The following is a 12323-nucleotide window of genomic DNA, read 5'->3' as shown; positions in this document are numbered from 1 at the left end:
TAAGCAAGTTTTCAGCCTGCACCACTGCCATCTCGGTGTAATTAAACAATCTTTTAAACTACCGCTACGCGTTTGTGCCTAATTCCAGCTCGACGGCCTTCCCTCTCCAACCCGGCGTGCCCGGGCTGCTGGTCACAGCCCGCGTGCAGCGCGGAAAAGGGCTCGGGTCGCTCCCGGACCGCACATAAATCACAGAGCATATGCCCCCACACCCCAAAACCCCCCAGACACCCCTAACTGCCACAGAGCACTCCCGCTGACCCCCAGCAACAGCCAGAGGTAAGCAGGGCCCGATGGTGGGAGGGACTAGCCCAGCCTAGCTGCAGGGAGGCAGCTAAGCCGAAGCTGAGGAGGGTCTTGCCCCGCACCAGCCCCTACTTCGCCCAGCCTCCCAGGGAGCCACATGACTGGAGCTGTGCGAACAGGCTGCGCAAACAGGCGCGCTTGAGTGCCCGGCACGCGAGTTACCACGGGAGTTCCTTCAGGAGGACGAGTGGGAAGGCCTGAGGCCCTGCCAGTACACCCCACTAGGAAAGCCAGTCCCAGCCGTAGCCAGCCCACCAGAGGCATGACACAGATGAGCACACACATGGATGGGGTCTCTGGCATGCCAGCTGAAGGAGCTCCAGGCTGCAGTCCAGAGACTGCGTACCATCAGGGACTGTGAGCAGGAGATCGACTCCTACTGCCGGGCCCTTCACCCCCAGAAGGCGGAGGGTAGACCATGGTCGCCTTCCAGGACAAGGGAGGACTCAGGGACCTCCCCTTTTGTCCAGCCATGGGGGGGGGACAAGGGTGGTAAGGGGCCCAAGGCCCCGCCGCACCAAGGCCCCCGCCCCGCTGGAGCTTTGCAACAGGTATGAACCTCTTGAAGGGCCAGCAGAGCTTGCCAAGCTGCCAGCTCCCGCAGGCAACATTGGCTCAGCTGCAGCTACTGCCCCCACTCTCCCCAAGACAAAACACAAAGTCCTTGTCGTGGGAGACTCCATCCTGAGGGGGACTGAGGGGGCTCCGACCCTTTAGCCCAGGAAGTCTGCTGCTTCCTGGGAGCCCGTATCTGAGACATTGCAGAGAAGATCCCTGGGCTCCTCCAGCCCACCGACCACTATCCTATGCTCCTTATGCATGTGGGCACCAATGACACGGCTTGGAGCACTCCCAGCCAGGTCATGAAGCGCTACAGGAATTTGGGAGCGGGGCTTAAGGGGTCGGGGGCGCAGGTGGTGTTCTCTTCGATCCTCCCAGTCTCGGGTTATGGGCTGTGGAGGGAGAGGAGAATCAGCAGATGCATGACGAACAGATCCAAGGAGGTGATACTTCTCTATCGGGCGCTGGTCAGACCGCAGTTGGAGTACTGCGTTCAATTTTGGGTGCCACACTTCAAGAGAGATGTGGATAACCTGGAGAGGGTCCAGAGAAGGGCCACTCGTATGGTTAAGGGCTTGCAGACCAAGCCCTATGAGGAGAGACTGGGGCACCTGGACCTCTTCAGCCTCTGCAAGAGAAGGTTGAGAGGCAACCTTGTGGCTGTCTATAAGTTCATCACGGGGCCACAGAAGGGAATTGGTGAGGTTTTATTCACCAAGGCGCCCCCGGGGGTTACAAGAAATAATGGCCACAAGCTAGCAGAGAGCAGATTTAGACTAGACATTAGGAAGAACTTCTTCACAGTTAGAGTGGCCAAGGACTGGAATGGGCTCCCAAGGGAGGGGGTACTCTCCCCTACCCTGGGGGTCTTCAAGAGGCGGTTAGATAGGCATCTAGCTGGGGTCATCTAGACCCAGCCCTCTTTCCTGCCTATGCAGGGGGTCGGACTCGATGATCTATTGAGGTCCCTTCCGACCCTACCATCTATGAATCTATGAGGTAGTGAACCAAAGACTGCGGCACTGGAGTCATGGGGAAGGCTTTGGCTTCCATAATCACAGTCCACTCTTTGGTGAGAGAGGCAGTGAGCTGCTGGGAAGGGATGGCCTACACCTCTCTCCACTGGGGAGGAGGCTCTTCTCAACCAGACTGGCTGACCTGCTCCACCGGGCTTTAAACTAAGCCTGCCAGGGGATGGGGGCAATACTGCCACTGCTGTCCCGCTGAGCAACCCTTGCACAGCCAGCAGGCCAAGGCACTCTAGCGAATCCACCCTTGCCCCAGCCCTAGAATGCTCTGCAGGCAAGGCAGGGGCCCCCAAAGGGACACTTGCCTGCCTGTACATGAATGCCAGGAGCTTGGGGAATAAACAGGAGGAACTAGTCCTCCTGCTAAAGGCAAATAAATATTATACCATAGGGATAACGGAGACCTGGTGGGACTCCACCCATGACTGGGCCACAGGTATAGATGGCTATACCTTGTACAGGAGAGATCGAGCGGACAAAAGGGGCGGGGGGGTAGTTCTCTATGTCAAGGAAAGCTACGTGTCCTGGCAAGCTGACATTGGCGCCCAGGGTGAACGGATGGAGACCCTCTGGATGAAAATCCATGGAGAACACGTCACAGGGGACACAATGGTGGGAGTCTATTATAGACTTCCTACCCAGGATCAAGAGCTTGACCAGGAGTTCGCCAGAGAATTGGCTGAGGCCACACACTCCCGGTCCATGGTTGTCATGGGAGACTTCAACTACCCAGACATCTCGTAGGAAGAGCGCTTGGACAAATCTGAACAGTCACAGTTTTCTCACATGCGTTGATGACCTCTATCTGATGCATGAAATCTACGGGCTGATGAGAGATAAAGCACTGCTCGACCTGGTACTGGCAACAGGGGATGACCTTATCAGTGACCTAACAATACAAGGGAAGCTGGGTGATGGTGACCACAAGCTGATCACCTTCACCACCCATCGTAAAAGCCGGCAAGTCAGTTAGCAGTTAGCAATACAGAAGTCCTTGACTTCAGGAAAGCTGACTTTGACAAGCTCAGGAGGCTTGTCAGTGAGGCCCTTAAGGGCCTCAGCCCAAAGGGATGGGGAGTTCAAGATGAATGGTTGCTCCTCAAGGGAGCAATCCTCGATGCACAAGCAAAGTCTATCCCATCTCGGAGGAAAGGCAGCAAAAGGGCACAGCAGCCCCCTTGGCTCTCCAGGGAACTAGTGGACCTCCTGTGTCTAGAAAAGAAAAGCCTACAAAGAATGGAGGCCAGGATCCACCTTCAAGGAGGAATATACTGCACTGGTCCAGACATGCAGAGACCAAACCAGGAAAGCCAAGGCTGCAACTGAACTCCAACTGGCTACAAGTATCAAGGACAATAAAAAGTTCTTTTTTAGGTATGTGGGGAGACAAAGGAAAAGCAAGGGCAACATTGGACCCCTGCTAAACCAGATGGGACAATTGACAACCGACACCCATGAAAAAGCCAACTTGCTAAATGGGTACTTTGCGTTGGTCTTTCATCAGTCCCAAGGGACGCTCCTGCCCATTACGGGACAGGAAGGCCTGGGTGAGGGAGATTCCTTACCCTCCATCAATGCTGACCTTGTGAAGAAACACCTTGAGAGGCTGGATACCTTCAAGTCAGCCAACCCGGACAGCTTACACCCCAGGGTACTAAAGGAGCTGGCAAGCATCATAGCCCAACCCCTGGCACGGATCTTTGAGAACTCCTGGTGCTCCGGTGAAGTGCCCGAAGATTGGAAGAAGGCCAATGTGGTGCCTATCTTCACGAAGGGGAGGAAAGTGGATCCAGCAAACCACAGGCCCATCAGCCTGACCTCTATCCCAAGGAAGATCCTAGAAAAGATTATCAAAGAGACCATCCTTATCATACTGGCTGATAGCAACATCCTAGCCAGCATGGGTTTGTCACAGGTAGGTCCTGCTTGACCAATCTTATTTCCTTTTATGACCAGGTGACCTATCACCTGGACAAGGGGGAAGAGATTGATATCATGTATCTTGACTTTAAAAAAACCTTCGATCTGATATCCCATGATCACCTCTTGGCAAAACTAGCCAACTGTGGCCTCAGCTTCTCCACAATCCGCTGGCTGGGGAATTGGCTATGTGGTCGGACCCAGAGAGTGGTGGTTGATGGAAGTCAATCATTGTGGTGCCCTGTGACCAGTGGGGTCCCTCAAGGCTCTGTCCTTGGGCCTATATTGTTCAACATCTTCATTAATGATGTGGACATTGGCGTCAGAAGCAGACTGGCCAAGTTTGCAAATCACACCAAACTTTGGGGTAAAGTGTCCTGAGGACAGGAGGGCAATCCAGGTTGACCTCGACAGGTTCAAGAAATGGTCATTTAACACCAAAAAATGCAAGGATCTTGACCTTAGGAGGAAAAATCCGCAGCATCCTTATAGGCTCGGCAGTGCTGCACTGGCTAGCACTTTGGATGAAAGGGACTTGGGGGTCATGATTGACCACAAGATGAACATGAGCCTTCAATGTGATGCTGCAGCTAGTAAAGCAAGCAAAACGCTGGCTTGCATCCATAGACGCTTCTAGAGCAAAGCCCAGGACATCATTCTCCCATTGTACTTGGCCTTGGTGAGGCCGCAGCTGGAGTACTGCATCCAATTTTGGGCTCCGTAATTCAAAAAGGACATGGAGAAGCTCGAGACAGTCCAGAGGAGAGCCACACGCATGATCAGAGATCGGGAAAACAGACCTTACGATGAGAGGCTGATTGCTGTGGGACTCTTCAGCCTGGAGAAACACAGGCTCAGGGGTGATCTGATGGCCACCTGTAAGTTTATCAGGGGTGCTCATCAGGATCTGGGGGAACGTCTATTCACCAGAGCACCCCAAGGAATGACAAGATCGAATGGTTACAAAATCTTCCGTGACCATTTCAGGCTGGACATAAGGAAGAACTTCTTTACGGTCCAAGCCCCCAAGGTCTGGAATAGACTGCTGCTGGAAGTGGTTCAAGCACATAGTTTGAACACCTTCAAGCGACATTTGGATGTTTATCTTGCTGGGATCCTATGATCCCTGCTGACTTCCTGCCCTTTGGGCAGGGGGCTGGACTCGATGATCTCTCAAGGTCCTTTCCAGCCCTAATGTCTATGAAATATGCTTAAAATTAAACTGACATTCAAGTAACTTCCTGACCTTAGGCCACGGAAATCTCTATGAAGACTGAAGATGGCAGAGGGAGTCTTTGACCTAATGCACTAGACTCTCTCTGATAAATATAATGTGATCACAATAATATTGGTCATTCCAGATTCCTCAAGTGTGAATGTGAAATTTGATTGGGTATATCCAAGTATCTTATGATTAGAGCCAACACCCTTTACATTGACAAAAATCTACAGAAACAACTTGACTAACTTGACTATGGTCAAAAGATATTACTTGTGTCCAGCCACAGACAGTGCAAGAGAAAAAATCAGACTGAATTCTTTGGGGCAGTATGCAATCTGATCATTCCCAGACCCCTTGCTTAAATCCCAATCCCCCAGCATCCAAGCATGCTTTCCCACCCTGGGCTGGGCTGTGCTATCTGCTCGAAAGAGCAGAGCTGGTCCCACACCTCTGCTCCCTAGCTGGAGCAATGAGGGCTGGCTAACAAGGGGTAGGGCAGGGCAAGCCCAACTGGGGATGCAGTCCAGTCTGTGGGGGCAGGGGGCAGCAAGGACTGCCCCCCCTAGCAAACCCCAACTAGGATCTGGGGCCAGGGAGGGGCGTTAAACACCCCTTCCCCTGCTCAGACTTACTACTGGCTACAACCATGGACTACAAATCCCAAAGGTACTTGGAAGCAGGAAGAGGAAGTGATGATCAACCCTGCAGAGTTCTGCTGCTGTAATTCTGGACTGCAAATCCCAGAGAACTTGGGGGCAGCAGGAAGAGGAAGTGAACACACAGCCAGAGAGCCATGCTCTAGTGCCCCCTGTCTTCTGGCCTCAGCCACTGCAGGCATGTGGGCTGCATTTCCTGAATCAAAGGAATCTGTTCAATTCTGTTTCAATTTAATCTCTGCAGTTTAGATTAACCTGCAAAGACTGAATCAAATCAGGCTCAGGCTTTCTGACTGTCTGTACTTAGCCCTGAACTAAAAAAACTATCATCCTCAGAACTGCTCTATCTAGCTCACTTTCACTTGTTTTGAAGTCATGGTCATCTGCTTTCTCCAAGGCTCACCAACTACATTTGTGACCCTGGGCTATCCTGATTCTTTAGCATATAGCAAGGCTGTGCTACCAGTATTAACAGGTGCTTCTGATCTTTTAAGTGAACTGACTACCTTTTAGAAAAGAAAACTATTTGGTGTTTGTCACTTACCATCAACCCTCCTTTCAGACTCTGCTGGTTTCAGAATGCAGGGAACTGGTTACTTTGTTTGTACTGGACCTGTCAACAACATCTGATACCCTTGATCATGAATATTATTTTAACAAATAAGGGAGACTGCTGCTGAATCTGGTGTCATCCTCAGGTTGTCCCAATCATTCCTAAAGAGCAGTAGTCAGATGATGCTGATGGGCAAGCATGTCTCATTTCTGTTAGATATAAATGTGGCAAACCCCAACAATCTATAAGACGATTCATATTTTTAGTTATTTGAAGACTCTCAGTTAAGATATTTCTAAACTGAATGGGTATCATTAGTTCACTGATGAAACAATTGTAGACCTTTTGCCTCACAATCACTGCTCTGGAGGAGTGTTTTGAAAATACTGGCAGATGAATGCATTGTAACTGCCTTAATTTCAACAGAAGAACAAAAACCTTGCTGGATGCATGCAGACACTCATTTTCTTCATGCTTTTTCTTCATTAAGCTAGGAAGTCAGGTAACCCATCTGAGTTCTGGCAGCCCAATAAAAACGTGTGTAATTAGTGCCACATTCATCTCTCAGTTTTGCCATATAAACCTGTGCTCATAAACAGGAGGCCAAATTAAAGTAATCATTTTAAAGTTTTCAGTTGGGCTTTGTGACGGCTTGCATCTGTTTCATAATACAGTGGCATAATTATTAAGTGTCAAAAACAACATTACACCTGCTTTGCATTCTTTATAGTGGTTGCTTAAAACATAGCTGTTAACAAATATTACAGAAAGCAAGGAGCTCATTGTCTTGTGAAAAAGTAGCATTTCAGTGTGGACCAGCTGCCTGTAAAGCTCAGCCCAGGAGTTAAGGAGTGGCACAACAGTGTGATTTGAATTTTGGCTGCTATAACCTCTCACAGAGCTTAACTTCAAAGCAAAGATACAGCTGCTTCTCCCTGCTCTCCAAGGGCATTCAGCAGTTCAGGAATTTAGCAGTAGAGATGTGGTGGGGCAGCCTTCAAGTTTTCTTTTACTTCAATATCTCAGTTGGGAGAACCCAATTTAGCTCTTTAAATTAAAATCAAACTAAAGCAGCTGTGTCAGGGGACAGTGGCAGAGACTCTAGGGCACAGAAAAATCCAGCAACTTACAACTGTTCTTCATGTGCTTATTTAGTGATTAAAAATCCACAGGAGTTGAAAGCGGGGCTCAAAATGTTCCTAAGGTAAAAAAGGCATCTGGGAATACAGTCAACAGCAACAGTTTCAAGAAAACAGGTTCAAGCAGAGGAAGAGGAGTAACATCAATAAGATGTATTTCTTAGACAAAAGAAAAATTCTAATTCTCTCCCTCACAACCTTATGTCTTTTTTCATACTGTTCTCTACACTTGGAAAGTCTATTAACTTTCGTATCTCTCATAAAACTTATTCCTTCCCAGCTACCCTTCTCCTATAGTACTTCTTCCAAAATCTGCTGCTGGTGGCCTCAATACTACATTTAAATAGAGCTGGGAAAGAAATGTGACTTTTCAGGCCCAATAACTGTAATTCTATTTCTTGTTAACTTCCTCTTACAAATGAAAAATTCAAACAGAAAATTATTCCAAATAACAGAAATGAAGATTTGTTTTTAAAAAATCATTAAGAAGTGCTGGAAAAGTGTTCTACTATTTTAAAATGTAAAATATGACTAACAAAGAAACTATTTTAACAAAGCCTGAAAATTCTAAATGTGTCCATGTATTCATGTAATTATATACACATTTGTACTTTTACTATTCTGAAGTCAAAACTCCAATCCTTTGCTCTGGAACACTTGCTCATCTTTTAGACACATGTTAATAAGCAAGCAGACTCCTCAATTAGCCCCAATCAAATCAAATAACCCAGTGAAACAAAAATATAAGACAGTTTAATTATTGTGTCCATACAATCCCCACACTGCCCCTAAAGGCCCTCCAGGATGGCGCAAAGGTGGGTTTTACAGCCTGCCTCAAAGGCTAACATATTCCTGAAGTTAAAAACAAAGAAAAGGGAAAGAGTTTCTAAGGTCACAGGCTCTAATGCCCTGCCAGTACAGGCAGTCCTCAACTTGCAACGTTTCGAGTTACATTTCGCACGTACAACAACGTTTACAAGTTGACACCCTGTTTCAACTTTCTGACGTCAGTTTTGACTTTACAACACTTGATCTGACGCCAAACCACGCCAGTGAACAAGTTCGATGCATCACCCATCTCCCTGGAGAACATCTGTCCAAACTTCCTTGGACGTTTTCTTTAAAAAAGCACACAAGACTCCAGAAAAACCTGCAGCCAAGACTCCTGAGAAGACTCCCACCAAGAGCCCTTCAAAAAGTCCAACTAAGAGCCCTTCAAAAAATCTCCTCAAAGAAGTCCTTCCAAATCAATATGATTGCTATTTATAGTATAAATACATTATATTAGCTATATTACTAATCTATAATTGATTGAGTACAAAATTCTGGGTTATTTTTTGGTGAAAATAGGGTATTGGGCCTTGGTTCAGGAACCAATCCCCCATTTATAACATTGTTTCCTATGGGAAAATCAGTGCCAAGTTACAACGTTTCGACTTAAGATGTGGTTTTCAGGAACCAATTGTGTCGTAAGTCTGAGGACCGCCTGTACTTTGTCACTCTTATAAAAATGAACTTTAGCCCCGTTGATTTATTCCTACTGATTCATTAATCACTTGTCTCCATTCATCATTTACTTTATGAACAGTTGCTATTGTCAAGTCCTTGAGGCACGGGATTCATCTTCTAGCTCATGTTAGAATTGTCATATGTACATATAGCATTCTCCTACCATAGATTATGTTTCCCAGTCTACATCCCTGGACTATAAATCCACCTCTAACTTTAGCTCTATGTTTCACAACACATCCAGGATGCAGGCCAACAATCCAGAGACATGCGTTTTACTTGCTCTATATATCCCCTAGCTACACACAAGGAAATTTTAGGATCTCTTCAGTTTTACTAAGTCATGCACAGTTCTGTGTGAAAATGGCTAAAAGAGGGGATTTACATACTCTACCACATACAGAAATATCATTAACAAAAATGGATTTGTTTGCCACAGAACTTGAGAACAAAAAAATTACAGTAAGTAACAAAGTCAAGGGACTTCTGACTTTCAGCTGTGTTTGTCAGTGCCTACTACCTGTTATAGGTACTTACGTTCCATAAAATAAGGGCCAGGTTCAATTCGCCATACAATTTGCCCTTTTTGTGTGCCAGTCACTCCCCGGTTCTTGGAATCCCAGAAATTAGCTGGAGAGTTCTCATCTAGAAGAGCAAAAAGAAAAAATGTTCTCTATAATGGTAACAGTAACAACAGCCATTAAAATAAATGGGTATTCGTCCCGTCATGTGATGATAGGGGCCACTGGACTTGACATTTAATGACTAATCAACAGTTAGTAAAGAAGTATTTCTTCATAACATGTTTTTAAGGTTGATTGTGGCTCTTAAACTGACAGTAAGAAAGCAAGACTAAGTTCTGAACATATCATAGTTTATGTTACAAATAACATTATTAATTTTATCACAGTTGTTGATAGTTTTTATCCCCCTTCTCCCCACACACACTGCTTCCTTCCACCCACCAAATGAAAAAGGAGTTTGAAAGATTTTACTTGTAACTGTCAGTAAATGCTTTGCTCTTAAAATCAGTTTTATTAACATTTGAAAATGTATAATAAATCTTTTGAAAAAAGGGAAAAACCACATAACACAAAGATCACAAGACAACTGCTAATCTACCTTACAAAAAGTGGAATATTTGTTTGCAGTGGTTACTCATTCAGTCCAAGATGATGGAATTCCTGGAAGAATCAAATTAACTGGGACAAAAATCAATGACTCTTACTGTACTGCTGATCATTAGATCAATTTATGCAAAGGGAACAGACACATGCAGAGATACAGTAAATATACAGCTTCTTATTAAAGGTGACCTGAAAAGGTAAAGTATCAAATTCCAAAAACTTTTCTAATTTAATTCTAAATATCTAGTCTAATTAGAATCCACACAACACTGCAAGCTCAAAGACCAATGTATTTTTCACCATGAATGTGCCACTGTCCACCACTGTCATAGCTGTCCAGCACTTCCAACTATGAGGTACTGAAACCCAAGCGCTGGAGCTGCAATTTAGGCACATAAGGGTTTTAAGTATATTTCTTATTTTTCAAAAATAGAGAAGATATGTTATCATCTTCAGAGAAGAAGCCAGGAAATTTAAATGTTCTAAAGCCCTAGTCTGTCAGGTACCTGCTCTGAGATGTCTTAACTCAATCCCCAGGTTTTGGGGGTATTCAGAAACTCATAGGATGTGCTCAGCAGTGTTCTGGATCAGGCACTTGCTAGGCACAGAAATGGATGGGTAGTTCAAAGACATGCTTTTGTAGTCAGATTTGACAAGCACACCACAATTATTTTCTATGAAGTAGCAAAGGATGATTGGGAGAAGAAAATGCTAATATTAGTAAGCTAATTAACATTTTGTTCTTAGCTTCAATACAAACAAATTTTAATTTTTTACCAGTTAATAACTCTCTTTTCAACTTCTCATGCAATCCATTCTTGAAGGAAAAGAATGCAGAGCAAGAAATGGTAAAAGGGTAAACAGGAATCATAACCATCAATAAACAAGCTGGTGTGAATCAGGGTGAAATTATTTCATACAGGAAGTTATCACAAAGTTTTCTCCATTATTTTACCCTTTTAGCTGAGGAACTGACTCCTTAAGTTAAGCACATGACTGGGCTCACAAGGCCTTTCTCCCTGCAATTGCATGCAATATCTATGCTACCCTTCTAAAATCTGTGCGTTTGACAAGGGTTGATCGCATCCTACCCTCTTAATATGCATTCAGTGAAACTTCAGCCCACTACAGGTAACCCCTGCTTAGCGCTCTTAATTGGTTCCTGAAAAACTGAGTGTTAAGCAAAATGAATGTTAAGTGAAAATGAAAGTATTTGACAATCCAAGTTGGCAACCTCAAGTGTTTTTAATGACCCAAGATGGTGACCGCGAATGATAAACAAAACTCACTGAGTGCCAAGTGAAATCAGGTATCAATTTACAATGAGTGTTATAGCAAAATAGTGCGAAGCAAAACAGCTTTAAGGGGGGGGTTGCCTGTACTAAGGGTTGACCATGCAGCATATATTCATTCAACTATATTCATACATATAGTTCTTCTGACTTTGATTTAAACACCTAAGTAAATAAAGGATTCAATATTATGTTCCTAGTGATTGGTAGGTACACTGCTTAAGAAAGAAACAACAGTGATTCAGCTTTCTTAATTAAATGCCAGAAATCTAACAAGTTCTTCTCCCTCTATTTTAATCTATTTCGCTCAGTGTAGGTACCATATCCCACCACATAACAACTAGCACAAGGAGTGGTACAATTCACTTAAGTGCATATAGGCACCATACAAAATAAAAAAAATACAGATTGGCGATTTTTATCATGTAATTTAGAGTAATTGAATTGTACTTATTGATGTAATTAAAGTAAAAAGACAGGGTGGCAAGAGAACCAGACTCTTTTCCAAGGTGTTCTACAGGTTCCATAGGAGACCTTAGCCTGGCTATGTCATTTCTCTACATGTCAATTTTCTCATCTTCCTTATTTTGGAGTCACTCTTATGGAGCTAAAAAATATTTATGTTAACTGTGAACTTTTGGATCCTCAAACAGAAGGCACTATGGATGTGCCAGCATTACCAGCCTGAAAAATGGAAGAATGAATTTCTGCATTGATTATCTGATAGTTCCTCACAGATTGTTCTAGAATAGGCTGTGGTGCCTGCCCATTAAACTGGAGGACCTCCAGCAATTCACAAAAGGCCAAAGTAGTCAGTGGAGAGGTCCTTGTGCTCCACGTAACGTCTGAAACTCTACTTTGTCCTGTCAGTGTCCTTCTACTTGTACCTCATTATCAAGGATTCCTCTACTTACAGATGTTCTGAGGAGAGGACCTCCACAGAAACATAACTTAGAAAAAGTATGACTTCTTATCTCTGTAGGGCTGCTGGGAAGCCAAAGTGCAATTGT

The 12323-nt window shown here is 45.0% G+C and overlaps 1 protein-coding gene across 1 annotated transcript in view; it reads right to left on the bottom strand.

The window, feature by feature from the left end:
- HECW2 (HECT, C2 and WW domain containing E3 ubiquitin protein ligase 2) overlaps window positions 1–12323 on the bottom strand; it is a 324758-nt gene that overhangs the window by 151941 nt on the left and 160494 nt on the right. Inside the window, exon 3 of the mRNA XM_025209949.1 lies at window positions 9432–9539. Within this exon, the coding sequence (XP_025065734.1) occupies window positions 9432–9539 (108 nt within the window). The remainder of the gene's footprint in view (window positions 1–9431; window positions 9540–12323) is intronic.

This window comes from Alligator sinensis, unplaced genomic scaffold (genome assembly GCF_000455745.1).
Source record: "Alligator sinensis unplaced genomic scaffold, ASM45574v1 scaffold784_1, whole genome shotgun sequence".
Taxonomy (NCBI): Eukaryota; Metazoa; Chordata; order Crocodylia; family Alligatoridae; genus Alligator; species Alligator sinensis.
This window is presented reverse-complemented; position numbering and strand designations above follow the sequence as displayed.